We start from the raw sequence: 26,088 nt of genomic DNA, 5'->3' as shown, positions 1-26,088 counted from the left end.
TAACATGTCGTCTGCGGCCACGTCAATGTTGTTGTTGTTGGAAGTAGATCTATTAATATACGATCTAGAATCTAGATCTAGATCTAGTCAATCTATTATGATTAAGATAGATTTTAAATAGACCTCTAGATATTAGACCTAGATACTATCTAGATTAGAGTTCTTGACTAGATCTAGATATATCTAGATCTATATCTATTATTTTGCATCATTCTCATCTTGATCTTGATTATTCTTGATGGTCTTCATTTGTGACAATTTGTCACATTTTCATGATTTTGATTTGAATTTGTGACATTTGCCATTTTGATTTGTCCTCAAGCCAAGCAATCATAATAATTAATTCATATTATGATCATAAGATTTAAAGATAGTCATCTATAACAATCATCAATGATAATTATCATGTTGATATTATTGTAATATTATTTGGCAACAATTCTCAGTCTGGCTTAAAATTAAAAATATGAATGACTGATGAAAGACTAAGATCTAGACTAGGTCTAGATTTTAGATAGAATCTATCCAGAAATCTAGAGACTAGAGAAAGTCACACAATGACAGACTCACTGTCACACAGTGCTTGACCAGGACCAGTTGTCTGAGTCTTACTTAACTCTGTCAGTGTAAGTGTAACTACTTTAACCGGTACTCTAAGAGTACAACAGTAATAGTTTAATAAATTTAATGATCTAGATCTAAGATTTGAAAAAAAAATGGTGAGTGTTATAAAATTATCTAATTTAAAATAAATACACTTAATTTCTTAAATTAGAGTACCTTACACTTAGATCTACATCAAATCAATTGCATTCAATTGAACAAGTTAATAAGTTGCCTACATTTTTTATGTTTGATTTTGTATATCCCTAAGGATTAGGCCTAGGAAAAAAACTGATTGTATCTCTATGAACTCTTCATCCATTTGTCAATAAAGACGATATGTATTTTTGTATTATTTATAAAAAATTAGATTTTTGGTGTTAAAGTGGGTCAGCCTGACAGTCAGGTCGATGCTTTCAAGTGCTTAAAGTTTCTAGCATTTTTGTTACCACTTTCTTTAACTTTTCAAGGATCTAATAACTTAAAAAAATCTCTAACACATGAGAAGTATGGTGTTTAAAAATGTTATAATCTTACAATTTTGTTATTTAAATCATGTTCTATTTATTCTATGTCAAGACAGACAGTTATTTTCCCAAACTTCATATGGCCCATCTCTGTTTAGAAACTGAAATTACACATAACTGAAAGGTGCTAAAACAGTACAGCATTACCAACATTACCCTATTGGTACTTATGTAGTTGACTTGAATATCAACATACTTAGTGTCACAAAAAAAAAGCATCTTTATATACTTAATATGCTTTAGAAACACAAAATTGAAGGTTAATTTTATTACGTAATGAAATCAATAGACTATCTTTTGTATTTTCATGTGTCAAAGTAAAAAACTATCTGCCCAAAGTGAGTTCTTAAACTTAGATATAGATCTAGATCCTTTCGATCTTTTCTCATGTAAATATGGCCTAGATCGATGAAGTTATAATGCTTTCATAGAGTTGGTCAACTTTTTTTTTTGAAGGTCTTAAGTTTGTTTAAGGGCTACAATACATACACTACTGTCTAAGTTAGTACCCAAGGAACATTTATGCCAAGTTTTATCAAGATTGGTCAAGCGGTTTTGATTTCTATTCGTAACATACATACATACATATGCCTTACTTTCTACTTTATAATATAGATAATATCTAGCACTTTAGTGTTTGTGACCTAATTAATGACTTAGTATTCTATCAATAATTTTCTCTGCCTCCTTTTCCCTCATCATTGTTCTCACTACTATAACTAGAACAATGTTTTGGGGCTGTTTTGGTTTACACTTGTGTGTTGCGCTATCAATGAACTGTTTCTGTTGTGTGTTGGTTTAATGGCTGCACTTGGATTGAGTCTTAAAATTTGTTACTTTGCACTGAATATGTGTGAATGTTTGGAAGTGGAATTGTGTAGGAAGAGAGTAAGAGACCAGGAAAGGGGGTGTAGACAGAGTAAGAGAGGGACGCATTGTATGAATAACTGTGTTTGTGTGTTATTGTAATTATTTTATCCATTTGTTATGAAATTATTATCTGTTTCAAAGGAGTGTCCTTGCTGTGCATTTGAGCACAAAAGTAAAAAAAAAAAGTGCATAAAAAAAATAAAATTATAGATCGGCTTCTAGATCTTGAAGCATAGTGTTCTTAACTGACTCTGTATTTGAGGCTGATGTCACATTTTAATGGTCCATCAATCATTGATAACCTCTTCATACAGTGTCTTCACTGTTTTTTTCTCTCCCTCCACCCCCTTTCCCAGTCCATAATATTTTAATTTTAAAATACCATATCTACACTCAATATCTCCCCCTTTATAGTAAATATCTCTTCATATCAAGTCAAGAACGCATTTCATTTTTCCTGACTTTCTTGTGTCACAATGGTCAAAATTCTCCTGACTGTTTTATATTGTTATGGTGACAACATATTTGTGACCAAAAAAAAAAGACATCTTTTTCACTTAACATGGGGAGGAACATAAGACACTCAGGTCCATCACATAGTCATGTGTTAGGCATTGGTTTTTGACACATAATATAGAGCTAAATAGAATGGTGCATCTGGAAGTAAAAAAAACCCAATAAATTGGAAATGGTTTCTTTCTTGAACTGGTATTTACTGAATTTCAATATGGATCACAATTATGACACATCATCGAAGTCAATGCATCATAAAATCATGATTTTAAAATAGGTACAATTTGTGCATACAATGTAAATCTATTTACTTTTTAAAAAATTAGCACATTTACCACAATTAGTTGATTCACACACAGTAACACATACGAAATTTATATCTATAGTTTGCATTACATTATTTTTAAAAAAACTTTTAAAATAATGATCAACAATTTCCAGTGGTTGGCTATTAATGATTATGCGAGGTGCAGTATTTGTGTTCTGATCTAGTATTTTAGTCTTGCTTTGACTAATATTTAAGCCAAACTTCTGGCAAGCAGCAGATAGTTTGTCAACAAGGGTCTGAAGTTGAGTACCAGATTAATCAACAATAGCTGCATCATCAGCATAGAGGATTTAGAACCTTCTTAACTTTGATTTTTGCCCTAAATCTGAATATATTGATTAGTTGATTATTATTTAAATTATCCAATTGGATCAACTGACTTTTAGAGAAGAAGTTATTTTATACAATTTTCTTCTTTCGACGGGCCCTCTACGGTCATCTTGAGGACCCTTTGGGTTCTGCGGACCACAGTTTGAGAACCTCTGCACTAGATCTTTGATGTGCTTCAGGATAGTCAAGGTAATGGGCATTATGTCACAGATGAAATGAACCAGAATTATCAAATACACCACTTGCTGTAGAAGTTGTTTTAAGAGGTTAGCAAAAAAAAGAAACACATTTTTTAATGCTGCCATCATTTATATACATCACATTACACTGTTAATAATATTTATTCTGCTGTAATTCAGAATTGTTATTCAGTCTGTAACCTATATCCTCTAATGACAAAAAGAGGCCTACTTCAAGATGTTTTGCTTAACATGAAAATGATCCTCCACTGTTCAGGCATACTACAGACATACATGTGCTACATGAACCTCAATGGTCTCCTATATTTCAGTATTTGTCCCTTGCTGTTCTCCAATTATAACAGGATGTAATTTTAGCTGTCTATGCCAGTAGAATGCATTTCTGCAGTTTCCTGAAAATTCTTGGTGATATGAGAACTTACAGTGCTTTCTCATTCACCTTCTGGGCACGACATGGCCTAAAGTGTGATGATGTGCCAAAAAACTCAAAACTCAAAAACTCATTCACCTTCCTTAGTTGGCTAAGGAGGGCTGGAACATTTTTTTTTTTTGTCTTTGGGCCTCTCAAGTAAAAGATTGAGAAACACTGTTTTGTACATAACTCTATCTTCCTATAACTTCTCAATGTTTTGATCTTCTGGTTAGTACTGTTAGTATGACAAAATGTGTTGCATTGGTTCTCATTTTTTTTTCTCCTTTCTAAAACATCATTAACCGTTTTGAAATACTGGTAGCCTACCAACGTCTTGGTAAGAAGAAACATTTATTCCTAGGAAAAGGACAGTATCTAACCCATCAATCTCTCTAGCTGCCTGGCAAAAAAAACTGTAAGGATAAGTTACAAAAGACTCATGTGGCATCTAGAAATCAACCACTTACTAATTATGTAAGATTAGTAAGAACTGAGTCACAGAGAATCATCTATTGAAATTCTGTCTGCCAGTCAAAAGATAAGGAACAGAAATCATAAGGTGTGGCAAATTTATTCACCTTTCTGATGCATTTGACAGATTGTGAAGGAAAGGCTTATTATTCACGCTCTAAAATTCTTGCGTTATAACGCTAATATTCTTGGTCACAGAAATAAACTAGTCAAACCTATGCATGAGGTATAATGTAAAAACTCATCAATGTGTGATTTATAGCGAGGCATATCTTTTCTTTTTCCACTTTAGTATAATTGTCATGGGGACATCTCACAAAGTACAAACAGGAAACCGCAGTACACTCTGTGAAATGCACCTAAGTCTATTCTTGCTGCCACTTACTGAATGCAAAAAACTTGGGAAACGGGATGTTCATTATTGTGTGAAAGTAAATAAACCCATAATCTAACTGGACATGAGTTCAGTGGTGGTTCCATATCTTATCTTATAAATTACAGACGTTACTTTAAAAAAGAAGATGATTACGTCCTATACGTTATGCATTTAGTCATGCATGCTAACCTGCGGCTCAAACTCCGCCAAGTCACAGGTTTTTCTGGCTGTCTCAGGCAACCCATTCCATGTTCTAATAGCAATAGGAAAGAAGGAGCTTTTGTACACATTTGACCTAGCATATGGAATGAGAAATGTGCCTTTATCTTTGTGTCTTGAGTATTTTATTAGATTTTGTTTTTTTGTATTTGAAGTTACAGAAGGCAAAGTTGTCAGAAAAAAATTAATGAGCAAATTTTAATATTAGATCTAAATGTCCATCCATATCCACCCTCCTACATATATTAGTACTTTTGTTGTTTTGTTTTGACTATCTGCAAATTGAATTATTGATGGAGATTTGTCATATTTAGTTGTCAGACACAAATTATTACATCACAGCACATGCTGTGCCTTAGTTTTTCCCGTCCTTGATCTAATTATAGTGAAATAATTAGTAATAATAAAATGTATCCAGTTTTTTTAAACTGAATAGTTTCGATACTTAATAACATTATTATTTTAAAAAAATATTTTTTTTTTACTTTTGTACAGTTCCTGCATTTTAATAAATTTCAGGAAATTTTTTCATATGTTCTTAACCTAGAATATTATTATCACTAGCCTATTCGGCAAGCGCAAGAGTCATGGCTTGATTTTTTTTTTACAGTGAAAATTGTTTTATCAAAGCTGTAATAAATTGTACAGTAATAAAGGAATATATTTTTATAAAAATTTCAATAAAGAATCCAAAAACGATATGGCAGTTGTTTCCTTTGCAACAAAACAGTTGTTTAAAAATCTTTGACTTGGGTGTCAGCGTTTTCATACATAAATATTGTCTTATTTCTTTTAAATGTGACTTATTGTACAGATGACAAAGGATAAATGGAGTCATCCATACAATATGTCACATTTCTGTATGAAGATACTGACACTGAGCATGGTAAATTAAACAAATAATAACAACTTTGAAATTAAGACTTAGATATTTTCTGTGCAGCTTTTCCCAGATATTTTCTGTGCCGCTTTTCCCTTTGAATGACACAATTCTGTTTGTACTTGCCAGGTTTAAAGCTTCAGAGAAGTTTAAAATAGCTTCATGATGTATTTACAGTGAGATCTAGGATTCATATTCTAGGCTCAGACCTATTCTAAGTTTCAGTGTTTTTGTGGATCATCTCTGTATAATATCTAAGAGGTTTACAGAATAGCTTAGCATATGGGACAAGTCATTCGAAGGTAAAAATCATTGCTTAAAGTAAGCATTGTATTGTATGAATTGCTTTCTTGGTGAAATCCTTATTGGAATCTAATTTTTTTCTTTTTAATCTTTCAATCTGACATTATTAATTTTTGTTTTCTTTCAATGTGATCTTTCTTCAGGCTTCAAGAAGTGGGTATCAGACCACAAGACTTTCTTGGTATACCTATCACAGACTATGCAAGATGGGATGATAGATCAATAACTACTGCTCCAGAAATGAATACCATTGACAGATTTCCAGACCTGGATGAGCTTCCTCCAGAAATAAGTAAAATAGTTTCACAAAAATATTACCAATTCATTTTATTTAATGGTTTGGGTGTGTTTGAAAAAATTAGGATGGCATATTTTTGTGTGGTCCAATTATTTTGCTTAATTAACTTTTGCTTTTGTTATGTCACAATACTTAGCTGTGTGTTGAACCAAAGCATTCTTTAGAAGATAATTTCCACTTACAGTTAATATGGCAAGCTGTCTCCATAAAGATCAATCACTGACTATGTCTGCGGCATCTTCCCAGTCTAGTAGAACTAGACTATTTTTTTAAAATCAATTTCTATAAATCCTATAATCTATATTTCAAACTTTTCAAATAAACACTTGTAGAATTATTATATTCTTAAAAGTCTAGTAGACTTAGATCTAAATTCTATAGATCTAAAATTAAAAGATGTGCCACCATTTATCCAGCATAAGTGAGTCACACTATAGCGTCTGTGCACGTTTGTACACATAACTTTTTAAAAAATTACCACAATATAATTATCTTTTTATATTTGAAATAGAAACTAATCAGTTATATCTTAATTACAATATTCAATATGATTTATATGCAAGAAAATAATTTTAATAAGAAAATTAAATATTTGATGTACTAAATACATTTTGAAATTTAAAAAAATATTAGTTACCTTTCTGTGTAAAATAAATTTATATGCAGTGTTTAAGAAATTTTTCTACAACTTTTCATATTAAAAAAAAAAGGTTTTAAAGTCATGTGTACATATTTACACACTGTTTACAAAGGGGATAGGGGTAAATCATTCAAACTTTATAATAGCAGTAACACATTAAAACATTGTAACAGTTGTAAAGCATTCAAACTTTTTAATAACAGTAAAACATTAAAACTTTTTAATAACAGTGAAATATTCAAACCGATTAATAGCTGTTAAAAATTCAAAATTTTTAATAATAGTGAAATATTTAACACTTATAACAGCAGTGAAACATGGCCGTTATATATGTAATCATACTCCTTTAACCTGAAGTCATAAAATTACTTTTATTTTGGTAAAGGTTTGAGATACAATAGCAAAAATAAGCGCAAAGCTGTGAAGAAAACCACTATTTATTGCTCCCTCCTTTCTTGCTGTTTCTTTAGTATGCTATTTCATTGGTTAAAAAAATATTGTTATATTATTATCTCTGTATTTTAGCTGTTTCATGGGTATTTGTGGTTCTGGGGGATGAAGTAGTGCCTTTAGATGAGCAATACATTTTTTTTCTTTTACTCTTCACCATCAACATTGTATGACTATTTCAGTGGAAATGTACACTAACAGAAACATTAGGCAATAGGAATGGTTATGTATAATCTTGTGGGGAGAATCTAGAAAGACTTATAATTTATAGCGCAGATACTTAAATAGGTATAGCGCCCTAATTTGTGGAAATTCATTTATCCCATCTGGGCTTGGAATGGAATATCTGCAACATTATATTATTAACTTTAATTCTTTGTAGCTCCTTTGTTCACCCCTGCAGCAGTATAGCTTTGTTTTTGAGTCTTTGTAGCTCCTTCTCACTTATAGTTTTGAATTTAGCTAATTTTGTGATACATACCCTAGTGATAGCATTGAAATATTAGGCCTTGACATTTGATAAAAAGTGATAACTTAAATGTAGGCCCTTCCCATAATGAAATATGTAAAATATGATTGTTTTGATGACACTGTATTCTAATGTATCTTTTCAGGTTTAGAAGTACTTTCACATCTAGATGCAACTGACTTGTGTCTTGCCTCCTGTGTCTGGTCACATTTAGCCAATGATGAATTCTTATGGCAAGGGTAGGACAAGTTTGTTTCAATTTAAGTAGTTAACACTAGCAACAGGATACCATTTGTTTGATATAGTCACTTTGGAAGGGTAAAGGGCTGCGGCTATGTTTTCCTGTATGCTTTTTATTGCGCCATACCAAAATCATATTTTTAAAATAATTATTTTATCAATAGTAGATTTAATGATCGTGATATATTTTCATATTTCATACCACCAAAATATTTGTATATTCCCTTGATGAAGATAATTATTTCTTCTTTTTTTTTTTTAATTTACACACTATAGTTTGCACATGTGTAGGGGCTCTAGATAGAGTCCCCTTTCCATTCTACTGTAATTTAGTCATCTGCACATTTTTTTTACCAAAAGTTATAAAATCATAGATAACTGTCTCAGAGAGGCAATGAATGGGCCCAAGTGAATTTCAGGTGTTGATTGCTTCTCCTTAAATGGGGCAGACTCTGCTGTGACTAAACTGAAAACAAATAAATTCTGAAGCGAATCTTGGGCAGATTCCTAACACATTCATTGTTAGCAATAGTCCTTAGCTCTGCTTGCTGACATTTCTGTGTGTTCATTTCCTTGGGTCTTATATACATTTATAAAAAAATAAGAAATTTTAACCAGATATTACCTGTCTTGTACTTCGTACAACTATACTTTTTGCATGTTCAAAATGACAAGTGTCCAGTTTTGATTTTCATAGTTTTCGGTATGCAAATTTTTAATATCTGAAAATGCTACTACTTTTTAAAAATAATTTTCGACAGTCAATCACTTTGTTTGTTTATATATATGAAAGGATTTGGAAGTTCGACACCTGACTCGAGTAGAGTTGTGTTTACTGAGCGCCTAAAGTTAGCACGGAAAACCTTCTCCCAGATACCCCTTCCCACCACTGGTCCACAAATCAGATTGGACCATAGCGCTTTGAACATGCTATATGCATGAAAGTAGTGCTATATATAAACTATAATAATATTAAATTGTTGTCTATTTCCATCTTTTTTTTTTTTTTTTTTTTTGAGTAAACATGATCAAAATAAAGAAAATTTTATAATACTTTTAAAAAAAAAGATTATTTTTTTTAACATTGTAAAGTGCGGATAATGACTGAAAGTAATGGCCAAAAAAAAAAGAAGATAGAAAGCATATCTAAGTTGTGATGATTAATTGTGGAATGGAATGTCCCTGATGGGAGTTCACAAAAGAAACAAACCAAAGAAATTTCAGCATTAAGAGATACTAGAATTCATGAGGGAACGTGCAAGATGTTCCATTTACAAAGCAAAAAAAAATACCTGTCAAAATAGTTAACATATAGCAACTATTTAAAACTAATCTCTATCTTGTTGTTGTCTACAGATTATGCAGAAGCTGTTGGGGAAGTGTCACAATCTACAATAGGACCAGGCAAGATGATTTTTCCTTCAAGCAACTGTTTATGTTACTTGATGAGGCCAGCCTTACATTTAACACAGACCCATTTGCAGTAAGTTATGAGTTTTAACGGAACTACTTGCTTTTATTATGTTTCTATCATTTCCATCTTACAAGAGATAAGAATAAAGCTCCTCTGGGAGAACTGACTGATATACACTCAAGATTTTTATTTTTAGTTATCCTTCCAGCAAACTATTACAAGCCCATATTATGTGTTAAATTCTGTGATAGAACTATAGCGAATCACTTAGGCCAGCGCTTCTCAAATTGTGAGGGCGCGCACCCCCCACCCCCCAGGGGGATTAGAAAGTCCTCTCTAGGGGAGCACGATGTCCTGGCAGCTAATTCCACAAATTTATTTTTCAGTTGACCAAAAAAAAAAAATGTATTTTCATTGTAGTTATCAAGCCATGTTAAAGTGATTATTATTGGTCAATCTTGCTTCTGGAAAAGGATGAGCTTTAGGGCGAGAGAGTGAGGTCGACATGTTGCGCGAATCCTCCTCACTTTAATCAAAATTTTCAGTGCAAGTCACTTAGTCATCCTCCCCAAGTGGTCATCTGAGATGAACTCCAATTGGTGACAAGGCAGGGAGACCTAGGTCTCCCGTAGTGCCTTGGTAAGGAACTCTGCTGTTTGGCGTAGTGCCTCGTAGCTTCCATACAAATTTAGTAAACCACTAGATACGTCCTCCCGCAGCTCGCGCAGCTGCGGACACTCTTGCAAGACGTGCGCCACCGTCTCTTCTGATTCCCCGCAGTGTCGGCAACGGGCATCAAAATTTGGCCGGAACCGGGTGAAGTACGCACCTATGGGGCAGTGTCCCTTACGCCACTGCGCTATTGTTGTTTGTTCCGACCTTTTTAGCCTCCACCACGGGTCCTCTCGATTTGGGCGGCGCATGTGCTGCCAGACTCCCCTGGCAGTGTTGGAGTCATCCCAGGATTTCAACCACTTTTCATGTACCCACTCTCATATTACTGTCGTTGCCTGTTCCACCAATTTGGACTTTCCCCCTAAGCCAGCCATGGCTTGGAGGCAGGACTGGGAATCGGTAACCATTACAACGGTTATCTTTTCGCGCAGTTTTTGGAGCACTTGATTTAGGGTATTCGTAATTGCCGTTAATTCTGCATCAAAGCTACATGCGGCGAGGCCGCATGTGCCTGACAGCTTTTCTGGGTCCAGGTCTTGGTAACAGATATAGGCCCCATACCCAGCTCTTACGGGGTCCTTCATGACCTGACCCGTCTGTGTAACGTATATGGCATCGGCCGGGTAGGTCTTTAGTGTTTCCAATGCCATTTTCCTTAGTAGGTCCGGGTGTGTGTGTCTTTTTGTGGCCCCCTCCAACCCATGTATAGTGAAATTTATGGGAGGGATGGGCTGTCTCCTCCAGGGTGGGCACGTGCTTATCCGTTTAATTGGGACCCAGTCAGTGGAGAGGCCAGCTTGTGCACTCAAATTTGTAGCGCAGTGCATAAATGATGTCCGTTTTATCCTATGTTTTTCTCTCCAATGACTGACTAAAGTGTGGGTCGGTAGCCCTGGTTCGCCCTTTTTGTAGCGTTCCAGGGCAGTTAGCACGGCGCGCTCTCTCCTCAGGCTGAGAGGAGCCACGTTGGACATAATTTCTGCAGCGGAAGTTGGGCTCGTTCTATAGGTGCCGCAAATGAATCGGAGAGCCTGGGCCTGTACACGATCGAGTGATTCGAGGGCCATCTTGCTTGCGTACACCTGCACGGGCAGGCTGTACTCGATTTGGGACCTGACAGCCCCTGTGTACAGTGTGCGGAGCGTGTCAGCTCGGGCGCCCCACTTGGTACTGGCTAGCTTTCTGAGTAACCCCAACTTCTCCGAGGCCTTTCGTTCAACATCCTGGATGTGCAAGTGCATTGAGAGCTTCCTATCTAGTGTGACTCCTAGATATTTTGGCGTGTTTTCACGTTGGAGTCGCAGCCCACCGAGTTGGAGCTCGAATGGGGCCCCAAGAATGTCGATTCCCAGGCTGAACAGGCTCCAGGTCGTTTTGGCAACGTTTATCTGAATCTGCCATTTTGAACAATACGAGGAGATGGTTTGGAGGTCGGCTTGTAATGCTGCCTGAAGTTGGTCAGCTTTCTTCCCGGTTGACCAGAGGACAATATCGTCAGCATATAGCAATTTGCGACACCGGAGTGAGCTGGGCAAATCATTAAGATAGGCCATGAAAAGGATACATGAGAGGGCGGATCCCTGGGGTAACCCTCTTATTGGGGTGTTTTCCCCACTTAGAGAGTACTGGAACTGTGTTCGTGTTTTCCTCTCCGTTAGGAACTGTTTTATCCAGTTGTAGGTCCGCCCGCGTACGCCCATGGCTCTAAGCTTAAGATAGAGGCCTTGCTTCCCCACCCGGTCATATGCCTGTTTTAGGTCAATAAAAACCTCATATGTGCTCTCGGACCTCATCATCAGTCCACAATGGACGAACTATGCTGATTATTATTGACTTTCTTGTAATAGAATAATTTTCTAGGACCTTAAGATGTTTTATTAGAATATCTTAACCATATCTTTTATAACTGCAAACCATTCTGAAATTATGTTACTAGCTATCCACAGCTCAACCTTATAAGTATTCTTCCTTTATCTGCATTTGGTCTAAACTGGTATATCCCAAAGAAGAAGCTCTTCTTTTTCATTTTTTGTATGTAAGAGGTTAAAAAAAACGCACCTTTTAATGAAAAAGTGTTAGTCACAAGTTGTTAAATTTTTTTTTTTAAAGCGATTTTTAACAATTATTTTGAATCTATTAACAGGGTATCAATTATTTAACGTCTAAAAATATACTGGATGACAAGCCTTTAGAAATTGCCAAATTTCTACACACAACTAAAAGATTGTGGCCTTCTAAAAAACTGGAATTTGTACAGAAAAGGTAAGATAGAAACACAGCTTGATAATTTGATGTCATATTTGCACATGGATTTCTATTTCACAACTTAAGAAAAAACCTGCCAATCAATATGATTGTGGCTTTGTTGATAGCTTTAATGCTGCCATATAAAGACCATTTGATGGCTGCCTTATTGTGTGTTATGATGGTCCTGAGTTCAAACTCTACATGCTTCCATCCCCTGTCTTCCATCACAACATAATAGTCTTTATTTCTGAAGGTCGAAACTAATAAAACAAAACATATAAAATATTAAGGAATTAATGCTTCTTTAAAAGTGGGGCTAGCAATGTATGAATATTGTGATGATTAAATTGCACCGCTGCAGAACCTGTTACACTTATGGTTGCCTTTATGATCTGTATGGCCTTCTTGAGTCATGAATCGGCTATGGATCATCTCATAAAAAGGAGAAACTATGGCAGTTACTTCTCTTCTCTACACAGCTGATGTGTCTATAGCAAGTGCTCCTGATTTTTCTTCAAGGTTGACTCTAGAATCTTTCCCATGTTTTGGTATAGCTGTTAGGCAGCAGAGGTTTAAATTCACTTTTCCTAGTTGGGTAGCCACCAGCTCCACATCCCCGAAGCTTACTGGCTTAGTTGCCAGTTGTCAGGTGGGTTTAGTCGCTTAAGTAGGGTATGATATGATGGTCCTGTATCCCCAGCCTGAACAGAGTAACACAAGAACCTAAAGGTAATGGCATGTAAAATACGAACATCGAATAACAGTTATTCAACTGAACAGTTAGTGAATAACAACAGTTATCAATATGAACAATATTTAATAATAATTAATTTTAAGTTATCAACATATTTACATATACATCACTATCATTGAAGTCAGCATTGAATTAATAATTAGTCTAATATCACGCCAATAAGTTTCCATAACACACCTTCACGCTCACACTCCATCTCGGCGCCCAACGTAACCTCAACTCCCTACACCTCAACAACAATAGTTACTGCACAACTCCAAGGGCGGAAAGGCGACACACTTTCCCATAGCCCAAAGCCTAACACCCTGAAACGACAAGAAAACCTAGATCTAGCGATGCCGCTACAAGAAAGAACTTTTCAATAGCGACACCCGTACCGAAAGATCAGCCTACTTAATAAAACTATGTACTTACGTACCCTTACAAGGGGAAAACAAACAACCAGCTACCTAGCTCACAAAAGAAGCTCTCTCTCTTGCGGGAACTAAGGATGACGTAAACACACACACACACACAATATTCTAGGCAACAAAACGCACTTAAAAGAAACTACTTCCTATACGCTAAAACACCAATATTAAATGCAAAGAAAACTTCAGGCGCGCACGACACCAGTTACTCACCTTTGCACCTTTTCCTGTCAGTTCTTCTGGATTCATTATCTGAACCACACATGAAGGCCAGGAGTTGGACCAGTTGTCCAAGCTATTTGAGAGGCATACCATTGGAAGCATTTTATAGGAAGTGAAGTGCTTATTTCCATTACAATTTTGGGCAATAACTTTAATGAGCCTGCCTTTATAATAGTCTCATACTTAGAAAGATCGCATTATAAATGAAAGATAGACAAATTTATTGAAAAAAAAAGGACCTCTAGGTATTTCTGAACACTTGCTGCACAGAATTCTTCATACAGTCTGGCCACACATCATTTCAACAGCAACCTACTACAAAAAGCAAGCCAAATACCATTTGAATAAGGCATGGCTTTGTGCAAGTTGTTGACTAGAACATTAAACACACACTTAAGTCAAACCTGTAAGAAAAATAGGTTGTCCCATAAGCACTTGGCAACATGTCTGTGTCAACCTCTACCCTCCCACAGAATTACACATAGCCTTCTTGAAGCTACAAGTTTCTACACAGTAAATTAAAGAAAGGAAAATAATAAGTTTCAAGTTCATTCTTGAACTTTCAGTTTGAAAAAGCTACATGTAGAGGATATAAGCTTGTTTCAGGGTCCAAAAAAGTTTATAAGTTCCAAGCTTTATGTCCAATCTACTAATGTGACTTTATTATTGAATTTGGATTATAAGGTGTATTTAGTTCCGCACCGAATGCAGCATATTTATCATATGGCACTTGCTCTTCCATAAAAAATGAAAGAGATGGTTGCTACTGAGCTGCTCTATGCAGAAGATTCAGCCCTTCTTGCACATGCCACACAGGAGCTTCAACTTGCCATCCATGAATTTTCTGAGGCTGCTGCCTGTTTGGTCTGTCCATCAACCTCAACAAAAAAAATTTAAAAAATTAGGTCATGCTTCAGTAGTCCCTAATCAGAACAACCCAGCTCTACAAATCAATGTAAATAGCCATCATCTTAATGTTGTTGACCTCTTGACCTACCTGGGAAGTCATACTGGGCAGAGAAATAGACAAGCATCTTGTAAAGGCCAACAGTGACCCAAACTCAGAGACTGTCAGAATAGATCTCTTCACCTAGCAAAATAATTACTGTTTATAAAATAGTGTTTTTACCACCCTTTTATTTGGCCCTGAGACCTGGATGCTCTATCAAAGGCATTTAAGGCATCTGGAATGCTTCTATCAAAGCTTCCTTCGCTCCATAAAGGGCATATGCTGGCAAGACTACTTTTCAAATAACTATGTTCTCTTGAGGTTGGTGTGGACAGTATAGAAGCACTGCTTACCATTTGACAACTGCACTGGTTTGGATACTTATTCCACATGGGGGACGATCACATGCCAAAAGCAATATTTTTTTGGCACGCTTAAAGGAGGATGGAGTAACAGAGGTGCCCCCATAAGCGCTACAAAGATCAACTTAGTTGCCATTTCACCCTCACTGGCATAGAGGAAAATAGCTGGCAGCAGATGGCCTCTGAAAGAAAATGCTTTCGCAAAGGCAGTGAGAACACATTAGAGACCCAAAGAAAAGCCCTTATTGAAGACAGATGCAGAAGACAAAAAGGAAAATTAAATAGACTGCTGGTGGACAATGTTTTTGTCTGCATAAGATGAGGAAAAATATGCAGGTCACAACTGGGTGTGGATAGTCATGTGAAACACTGCATTCATCCTTAATATTCAATATAGAATCACTTTTCACATCACTAACTTTGTAACATTATTTGAAGAAGTTAAAATTCTGAATACATTTTTTTAAAATGTTCATTTATCCAATTGTTTTAGTAAATGATGTTTTGTTGACTATACCAATTTTAAGACCAGATGTATTGGAAAGATTAGTCCAGCTCCAGAACTTTCAGAACCAGTTTCTACCCAATGCTCTGCGCAAATTTTTCAAAGAAGTGTCAGCTCCAAGAGAAAGAGGAGACACTCTGACTTTTATGATAGAGAATTTCTCACAGAGGTTTTGTGCCTGCAACCCAAAACTTGGGCTTAGCAAAGGTGAGATAGTGTTATTACTTGTTTTGTTTGATGTAAACTTTAAATCATAAGAAAGACATAATCACTGGTAGACATAAAATCTGTTTCTCGCCCTTTTATCCCCCAAAAAGAAAAAAAAAGCAACTAAAGGATTTTATGTTTGGGTACATAGAAAAACACACAAGTAAAGTTTAAAGTTCTTTATGCCTGGGATATAGTTGTTATGCCGACCACATGTTGTCTTCAAACTATTCCTTTCAGAAATATATGAACCAAACTTATCTGCTTAATATGTAAATGTTGATATAACAAAAAAATTTTTAACTCATTAGGAACATAAGATGGAATGGCCTAGGCTCTTCTACTGTGATTTCAACCTACAACCCTGATAATTTATATTGTTATGGAATAAAAAACTGTCTCAGTTTTAGTTAACCCTGCCACATCCATGTTGTTTCATTTTTTTTAAAGGCTATATCAACTTACTCTCTCTGTCTATATGTATGGTAAAAAGTTTTAACACTCTATTTCTCCCACACCCAATCTCAGATTAAGCTGAAATTTTTGCACTATTATTTCTTTACCTAACAACACAAGAATCAATAAAAAAAATAGTAGTTATAAAACTATTGGTAATTAATTATTTTGTTTGGTATCTTAAACAAGGGAAAGAAATCATACTTGACATTTGTGGTGGTATAAATTGAATTAGTCCCTCTAAGGCAGTGTTTCTCAAACTGTGTGCCGCGGCACACTAGTGTGCCGCCGAAGATTTGCAGGTGTGCCGCGGGAGTTTTCAGAACGCCACACGTGCAGTGTTACACAGGTCTGCCTACTATAAAATGTTTATTTTACGTTGCGATGACATCCCCACTTGCAACGACCAGTAATAGTAGCCTTAGCAGACGCACAGCAGTTCTTAAATTGGTAACGATAATAATAAGCGATGTGTTTCATGTAAATTTTTTAGGTGTATGCTAATAATAACAAATTATTACTAAGCATTATTCATTGTTATCCATTGAGAAATACGTTAGTAAGAATGAAACTGCGAAAGTGTTCAATGAAAAGCAAGGAACCAAACGAAGGTACAAAGAAGATACCATCGGATATGGTTTCATATCTTCTGGACCTGAAGATGCTCCATTGCTATTCTGTCTGATCTGCAATGCAACTCTATCGAATGAGGCGCTTGTTGAAGAGATAGTTGGAAACAAAACACCCAGCTGTAAAAGCGCAACCGAAGGAATACTTTGAAAGCATCAGGGCTCAACAAAATAAACAAGCTAAGAAACTTACGAACTACCTAAAGCTGCCAGAAAAGTGATTGATTGCATTTATAAGGTTGCTCAGTTATTAGCAAAACGCAAGAAAGCAAACACAGAGGCTGAATCAGTCATTGCACCAGTTTTAGCAATAGTTGCTGAAAAATCCATGGACCCGATGCCGCCGAAAAAGTTAAAAAAGTTCCTTTGTCAAAGGATACTATCTCGCGCAGACTTATCGTCAGATTTACAAGATCAAATCTGCGAACACTTCAACGTGACTGATGATGAAGTGTCTCTGCTGTTGTCTATTAAAGTTGATGAATCCACTGACGTTAGCGGCAAAGCCCAGCAGCTAGCTTTTATTCGGTTCATAAAGGATGAAAAATGTGTCAACGAATTCTTTTTTTTTGCAAAGACCTACCAACTACGACCAAAGGCGAAGATATTTTCAAAGTGGTGAACGAAAACATTTTGCTATTCAAATTACAGTGGAGAAAGTGTGTCGGCGTTTGCACCTATGGCTGTCCTTCCATGCAGGGAAATAGAAAGGGATTAGTCACTCTTGTGCGTCAAGAAAATCCAAATGTATTAGTTGTTCTCTGCATGATCCACAGAGAAGCTCTTGCCTTCAAATCTTTGCTGAAAGATTTGATGTCTGCTCTGGATCAAGTGATTGAAGTTGTAAACTTCATCAAATCTCGACCGCTTGCATCCCGACTTTTCTCAGAGCTTTGTGAAGCGATGGATTCAGACTACAAATGTCTCCTGTATCACACCAACGTTCGTTGGCTCTCCAGAGTAAAAGTGTTAAAGCCTGTCGTCCAACTCAAGGCTGAGCTGATTTCATTCTTGGAGGCTGAAAAAAAAAAGACTTTGGATTTTCTATTCTTGACGAGATCTGGTGGGTTAAAGTGACATTTCTCTCTGATTTATTTGACAAATTAAATTTATTGAATTTAAGTCTTAAAGGACCATTGAAAACCATCATCACTGCATCCTCAAAATTGAAAGTCATTTGATGAAAAATTGTCTTTGTGGCAAAGTAAGATTTCGAAAGGAGTTCTCGACTGCTTTCCTACTTACAATGAATGTGCTACAAATAAAGAAATCCCCCCCCCCCCCCCCCGAAATTATGGCCACTTTGACACACCTGCAGTCAGCAGTTTGAAATAATAAGTATGGATGGGTCAGCTCTCCATTTGGAAACAATGAAGCTACAAATCTTACAAAAAGAAGAAGAAGAGCAGCTCATTGATTTAAAAAATGATGCAGTTCTAAAGTCAAATTTTTGGGAAAACAGACTGTTGCTCTTCGTGGTGTGCTGCGAAATTTTTGTAGTTTTTTTTACTGTGCCGGCAGACAAAAAAGTTTGAGAAACACTGCTCTAAGGAGTCTTGAGCCTTGAATGCACATTTTTTAAAAATGCATTTAAAAAACGATCATGTAATCATTCACCAAGATGCCCCCTTCTTCCCTTCCCCTATCACAACTGGTCCAGGCAAGTAAAAGGATCATAGTGCATTGAAAAAGCTAAAACCTACACAAAAATAATTGGTAAAACTATTTCTAATTGGCAGTAAGCTGGTATGTATCTTTTATGACTTGTGACTTTGTGTCTTGTGACTTTGTGTCTTCATTTTTCTTTTCTACTTCTTCTGTATCATTTGACATATCTAAATCTTCTTCTGATTCAATTCTCATTACAATTCAAAAACAAAATTATAATTTGTTTGAATCAGAATTGTACTACTTGTTAAATGAATGTATAGAACATTTGAAGGGTGAAGTGGAATGGTGTTGCATTGCACAGATTTATTAGGTGTAGGTTAATCATTTATATTATTACACATCTGATCCAAACTTAATATAAGCTTTGTTTTTTTTTAATTTAATTATTCTTGTTTAATTTTAGGTTAAGTGTAATTGTGTATGTTTTATTTTTCTTTGAATTCCCACTTTTCAAGATGCTGTGTTTGTGCTCTGCTTCTCCCTCATAATGCTCTCCGTTGACCTGTGCAGCCCTCATGTGAAAAACAAGATGTCTAAGCGTGAGTTCATCAAGAACACTTGCCAGGCAGTTTCTGAACTCAGCCGAGATCTGGCAGGGCACATGTACGACAACATCTACCTAGCTGGCCATGTTGCCCCAAAGGACTTTTCCAATTCTTGATGCGAATAGCTTGATAACAACTGTTTTAGACAAATTTAAAACAAAAAGCTATTGTGATGATTTTCTGCCGTACTTGAAAAGAAGCTTTTCAGGTTTTTGTTTTAGTCTTGATAAGCATCAGTTGTTAACTTGTACATTTTTTAAAACAATTTTTTTTTTACAAATTAAATAATAAAAGAAATGATAAAAAAATAATTTAATGTTGAAATGAGTGATATTTATTTATTAATTTTTTTTACCATTGAAATTTTACATTGATGATTGACCCTAAAATAATTATTTATATTTATTTTTTTATATCTCTATTTATTGTCTAAGTGACTGTTGTGATTAATATTGGGTTGTTATGATGATGTCACATTACTGCAGTGATAAATGGCATCATTTGAGGCTTATGCTTTTAAAGTACTAGTTACCCTGATTACTTAATGAAGTGATATTTACTTGACCCTAGTCTATTCAGTGTTAACTTCATTTTTGTGCAGCTCTCCACTGATGGGAGTTTGCCAGGTTTAAATAACTTAAGTAAACATATCTATCTACTCTTAAACTAAACTGCAAATAAAATAAAAAAAATAAATAAAATAATAAATATCTCTTTTGTCATTGTAGTTTTGCTGGTCAGGATGGTCCAGACTTCCCCCTTCCCTTTGTTTCATTTTTCCTACTAGTATCATCCTTGGTTTTCTAATGACAGGAACTTAATATCTTATCTAGTAACAAACAAAAAAAAAAAGAAAAGGAGTGGGTCAAGGTAAACCAGCTATACTTGAAATTGACTCACTGTCAACTAAAGTCAGCTCTGCCTTTATGTATCCCTCCACTACTTCCATGTTACACATGTTAATCTTGCTAACAAAGCAGTTGTATACTTATACATGTACATTTTGCTTTTATTTTGTTTCTGCCATACATACTTTGAGCCTTAGATTTTATTTTCCTGATATGGTGCCTGATACATTCCTGACGCCATACGTAGCCATGTTATCAAAATGTATTTATTGTGATGATTAGAAGAAAAATCTTTTAATTGCAATGTGTAGATGGATTTTTTAAAGCAAGTTTACAGTTTATGTGGATATTTCTTTTACATACAGAAACTATAGGCACATGAATTTTTAAATAATCAGTGTAAGGCTTAATTACTTATAAAAAATATTTCCCTCCTTTTCTGTATCAAAGTTTTTTAATAAAACTTCTTTCTGTTACATCTTTTTAGCTGGCATGAATCTGAGTAAAGTTCAATTGAGAGTTGAATGTTTAGGTTTATCAAAGGTTCTAAACTGTTAAACATAATGGGTCTGAAAATCAAAGAAATGGTTATCTAATTGTTTAAGTACTTACAATTCAAAAACAAAATTATAATTTGTTTGAATCAGAATTGTACTACTTGTTAAATGAATGTATAGAACATTTGAAGGGTGAAGTGGAATGGTGTGGCATGGTTTTTAAAAATCTCTACTAGTGCCATTGTTCTATTCAATTGTACAATCTCATGTGTGTTCCAGTTGTAAATAGAGTGTGCCATGGTCAAGCTGAACAACATTCAGCTGGAGGAAATGAGGTAGAAAATACTTTCAAGTCTATTACAAATAAAATTAGGCAATCATTTGGCTAAATTGTTAAAAATGTCATTGTACAAGGCAGGCTGTGTTATTGATGAGTGCCAGGATTTTGCTCCACAACGTATGAAATTTAGTTCTATTTTCTGGTCTTTTTATGTTGTCTTAAGCTTTAAATTTGAACTTATCAATTCTACTTGTTTTTCCAAGGCCTTCATTGAAAAAATGAGACTATTTTAATTTCCATTCTCATCTTTTCTCTGTGTTAGATATTAATGTTTAAGCTCATTTCTTGATATATTTTATCCATTTTAAACTTTATGAAGTAATTTTAAATTACTGTTTTAGTGAATGGTACATTAATTTTTTTTTCCCAGTTGATTAAAAAGTTTTCTTTTAAAGACAAAAAAATGATGTTTCCAGTAAGAAAATAAAAACTTTGCAACACTTTTAGTAGAAATCTCTGTTTATAAAACCTAAGTCAGCACACGGTCTAAAGTAAAAGTGTCTGCAAGTCTTATGAGAACACATTATGTGATGAGTCTGAACCATTCCAATCAAATATTCTGTGGTGTCTGAGTATGTAGCAGTGGTATGAAAATGTTTCACCATTTCTCTCATGTCTGTTGTTGGGCTGTGTGAATAGTCATTGCTGGCTACATAAAAGTACTTAACTCATGCAAAACTGAATTTCTTTTATTCCTTTTATCCAGTTATCTATTTGTGTAACCCTTCATATAAGACTAGAAAGAAATATCTTCATTTTATTGTTTTAGGTATACCTATGTTTTTACACTGTCTCTTCTTTACAGTATACATTTCATGAATGGTCATTCATTTGTTAAAGGGAGGTTAATCCTAAAAAAAACATGAGCAATACTGTTAGGTTTTATTGCCCAACCTGCAGAGAAATGTATTGATGAGTTGTGAAGTTCAGTTGCTTACATTTTTTTTTTTTTTTTTATCATTTCCAATGTTTTAGCACTAATCAAAATAATTAGGCTAATTATTCAGGAAGAACTAGAATAAACTGGAAAATTTATCGATGATCTGTTCTGACATTTTTTTTTTAATGAAATCGTATATTATAAAATCATGTATCACAACAGAAATTATGAATTCCATTTTGTGGGACATCTGTAGTAAATCTTTTATTTATAGCTGAATTACTGTTGAATATTGTTTGATTTGAGAATCACATTTTTCTGTGAAAGATCAGTAATTAGCTAACACAATACCTTCCTTCATTCCTCAGTCTTCTCAGTCAAAGTCATTTACCACATGATATGCCAACTAGAGTGTTTTGTTTCTGTCTTTACTATAAGAATGTTTTTGTTTTGGGCATCTAAAATGTGTCTTAGGTCAAGTTCATTGTTGAGCCAGCTGCTAATCCTTTTTGTCACAATTGGAAGTTTTAAAAAACCCCAAAGAAAACAGTGTATAATAAAATAGATTTGTTATTTCATTGCTGCCTGACAAATTAATTTTCTTTTTTGGATGACACTTTCTTTGGTTTTATAAATACACATCATTGCTCAGTATCAATTAATAGTTCCTTTATCTTGTATTTCTTACAACTTAGTTGAATACATATGTCTTCAAAATAATGGCGGTGATTATCTAATCAGATGTTGAGTTCAAAATGGTTTTTTTTTTTCAGATTTAAAAATGTTTTTTTTTTTTTTATGTGGTGATTACAAAAAATTTAAATAAAGATTTAGATTTCCTTGTATTTGCTTACCAAACACATACACACTCAGTTATTTATTAGTAATTTAAAACATACATTGATTTGAATTTTCCATTGAAGGTAAAAATGTGAACATTTGAAGTCTATAAAATATACACCCATACAAAATGTATGATTTCTAGTTCAAATTTTTCTTTGCAAAATCTGTACCGTTATGTTGGTTTCATATTTTAAAATTATATACGTGTATAGTTATCATGTTTTGTTTGTTAAATTTTGTTGATTAAATCAAGATCATTATACAAAATATATCAAATATATACATTGCAGGGATTTCATTTCAAGCCAATGCTAATTTGTCTTTAAAATTAAAAATACAATTACTTTAAAAATCTTTCTCTTTTTTTTTTTTATTTATTTACTTTTATTTTGGGAAATTTCTTGTATGTTCTTGCTGTACCTATAAAAGTAAAGGTAAAACTTGAGACAGACCCTAGATACACAAAGTGTAGTAGATTAGTGGGGAACACATTAGGTCCAAGAAACATGTACAACACATTAGGTCCCAGAAACATGTACAACACATTTTTGAAACTGAGCCATTTGTTCTCCATTATTTTGTACATAAGAGATTTGGTTTGCAAACATCATTCATGTTTTTTTTCTCTATCATTTTTATCAAAAGCATGTTCTTAGATGCAACCTTATAGCACTAACATGCCATCAAGATGTTGTTTGCCCATGTTATTGGACTGCAGTTGATTTTTTTCTAATGCTGTGACAAAACCTAGAACCTTTTTTTTTTAACATTTTTATATGAAAGTTCAACATTGTTGTCTGCACCTTGCTGTTCTTGTTGTCTCTGAGAGGATGAACGTGTCCAAAGACTTTTGGAGTGATACTATTTGGCTTGGTTTCTAACTGATTTTGTGTGTTGCTAACAACTTTTGGCCTATGCATGCATTGTTGATGTGCTCTAAATGTTAAGTACCTTACAGAGGGAGAAGAATGCATTGCAGTACATTGAACATGGTCACATTTATTGTTAGTTGCTGTGTGAGTCATCAGATGTGACACTTGTCCAGGTGGGTCAGACACTGAGTACAGTCTATGTATCTTGCCTGGTCCACTGTGTTTAAAGAGGGTCCTGATTTGCTTTTTTTTTTTCTTCTTCTGACAACTGGTTTTGCTTTGCTTCAACCATGCTGTTTCTGGTTCTGTATGATGTTGTCTGGCATGTTCAGCTGTTGGACTCCACTGGTTCCCAGTCATTTCATCCCCGGTCATTTCATCCCCTGGTCATTTCATCTCCTGTTCTTTTCATCATCTGATCATTTTATCTAACAAATAGTCATTGTAACATCATGAAATAAGTAATATTTAATATATTCATTTTTATTTACTTGACAAAAAGTGTAACACATTAGATAAGAATAAATTAAATGCCATTAAAAACTATAAAAATTTTACGTGTATAAATATAGAGGTCAATAAAAAAATTTTTTTTGTGTTTATCTACATCAATAAGACAGATAGGCCTATGCTATTGATTGTTAAGAAGACAATCCATCGATTCATATTGCTGAACAATCTTTGTAATTCTCTTTGCCTTTAGCACAATTTACAACTTTAATGTTAAAAAGGAATTAAAGCAAAACTTATATAGGCGACATGATATCCTGAGGATGAGTGAAGTCAGCCTTTAGTAGAAAAAATAAAACCTTATTTCAAGGCTAAAAATGACGCGCCCATTTTCAAGAGCGATTGAAAAGTAAAATAAAGTTAAAGATGGTCGTCAGGAGTTATCAGCGGCAGGATCATAAGTATTCTTATCGTTCTCATCTCTTAAATGATTTCCACTACTTCCACCACACCTTGGCCTTTAATGATAAGTTATCAGCGGCATGGTCATAAGTATTCTAATCATTCTTATCTCTCAAAAGATTTCCACTAATTCCACCACACCTTGGCCTTTGATCATTATGTCATGCGCAAGATAATATTATAATATTACATCCGCCAAATCCAATAGAAGCGCCATATCAAAAAGCATTCAGCATAATCATATTTATTTATTAGATGAAATGAGGGCTTAAAGTCAAAGCCTTAACAGCACAATTAAACAACAATGAATAAGAAAAAGTATTTAATTGGGGATGAAGTGACCGGGGATGAAATGACCAGTCACCGACTCAACTGTCTTAGTTTAGACATCTGAACTGTTTTTGAAATACCCCCTATTGTTTTGTTGAGACTAAGAGTGATGTAGACTGTCTTGTGTCTGCTGTATATGTTTATTGTTTCCACCTTAGCTTGAACTCAACGCTGGAGACAAATAGTGTTATTTACACACGTCCAGTCTGGTGTCAAAGTCTTGCTGTTTGAAATTGTTTATATTTGTTTGTCATGGTGACATTTGTGAGTTGCTTTGAATTGTTGAACACATTATCTTGTTAATATTCTTTGTTTAAATTATCTGATTTTATTTTAATACATATGTTATAATTTTATAATATCTTTTTTAAACAAGTTCTTATAATGACTTTCTATTTGTTATTTTTCTACAGTTAAAACAAAATGTCAAACTAAAAGCTAGAAATAACACAGATCTAGTAGAAATAACAGATTTAGTAGAAATAATATAGATTTTGTAGAAATAACATAGATTTAGTAGAAACAACATAGATTTAGTAGAAATAACTTAGATCTAGTTGTTTGCTAGTGATGCCGAGAACACTGGTACTGAGCCTTAACTTGTGAATTCTGTTTCTTTTAGTCAAAACAAAAATTCAAGAAACAGCAGTTAGGCTGTAATGTTTTTGAGATTTAACAAAACCATTGTCTAGCCACTGAGTGCAGCCATGACCAAACTATGTCTCATATCATTAGTTGATTAGCTTCAACAAGAGAAAAAGCATAGAAACGAATTAATCTACAATTCAATCACCATCCAAGCAGTTCTCATCAAAGTTACGCATTTTTACCCCCAAACATTTAAGATTCCAAACACTGAAGCAGACTGCATGGCCTAGGATTTGGTTGTAATGGGATTGTGTAGCCTGCGAAATGTAACACTAGTTTTACATTCCCATAAAACACTGTTCTGCCAGAAACATGATAAAATGTGGAGACCTTAAAACTTCTTCCTAAGTGAAACATACAGTCTTTGAACTTTATGCATAGGTTACAGCATTTGTCAGATTTTTTTTTTTTTAAATCTTGACACTATATCTGGTCTACTTGATTACATAGGGTGTAAGTATTTTCTTTTTCGAACTACCGTCTGTACTTTAGAAGAGAAGATCCTTTTGGTTGAGTTGTTGACCAATGTTTTGAGTTTCATAGCTTGTACTTTTTTTTTCAGTATTTTCATTTAACATTTCAAACAAAATTCTAATCTAGTTTGGAAACCAACAAAAATGAAGCCAATTCTGTGATCAAAATAAATATTTTTATTTATGACCTCATTGTGCCGTGTTCTTATCTCGGACAGGCCAAAGGTCTGTTTGACTTGTGAGAACATAGTTAATAGCGTATTGCTTGTT

The 26,088-nt window shown here is 34.5% G+C and overlaps 1 protein-coding gene across 5 annotated transcripts; it reads left to right on the top strand.

The window, feature by feature from the left end:
- Positions 1-24,430, top strand: LOC106064138 (F-box only protein 8-like). 5 transcript variants are annotated; one of them, XM_013222635.2, is made up of 8 exons: positions 1-626; positions 5,859-6,031; positions 6,176-6,324; positions 8,035-8,128; positions 9,486-9,612; positions 12,362-12,480; positions 15,690-15,874; positions 19,086-24,430. In XM_013222635.2, exons 2-8 carry the CDS (start codon positions 6,012-6,014, stop codon positions 19,289-19,291), a joined length of 900 nt encoding a protein of 299 aa, XP_013078089.1. In that variant the 5' UTR covers positions 1-626; positions 5,859-6,011; the 3' UTR covers positions 19,292-24,430. The 5 variants fall into 5 exon arrangements, with proteins under 5 accessions (XP_013078089.1, XP_013078091.1, XP_013078092.1 ...); XM_013222637.2 differs by having other exon boundaries at positions 1-719; XM_013222638.2 differs by having other exon boundaries at positions 20-43.
- The last annotated feature ends 1,658 nt before the right edge of the window (positions 24,431-26,088 follow it).

Source organism: Biomphalaria glabrata, chromosome 8, assembly GCF_947242115.1.
Source record: "Biomphalaria glabrata chromosome 8, xgBioGlab47.1, whole genome shotgun sequence".
In the NCBI taxonomy this organism is placed as follows: domain Eukaryota; kingdom Metazoa; phylum Mollusca; class Gastropoda; family Planorbidae; genus Biomphalaria; species Biomphalaria glabrata.
The sequence above is the reverse complement of the archived record's forward strand: the minus strand, read 5'-3'. Positions and strand labels throughout refer to the sequence as shown.

Coding starts and splice junctions, on each gene's coding strand:
- LOC106064138 (XM_013222635.2), top strand. CDS start 6,012: ATGGGACAAGTCATTCGAAG. Junction 6,325..8,034: donor TGAGCTTCCTCCAGAAATAA/GTAAAATAGTTT, acceptor GTATCTTTTCAG/GTTTAGAAGTACTTTCACAT. Junction 9,613..12,361: donor TTAACACAGACCCATTTGCA/GTAAGTTATGAG, acceptor ATCTATTAACAG/GGTATCAATTATTTAACGTC.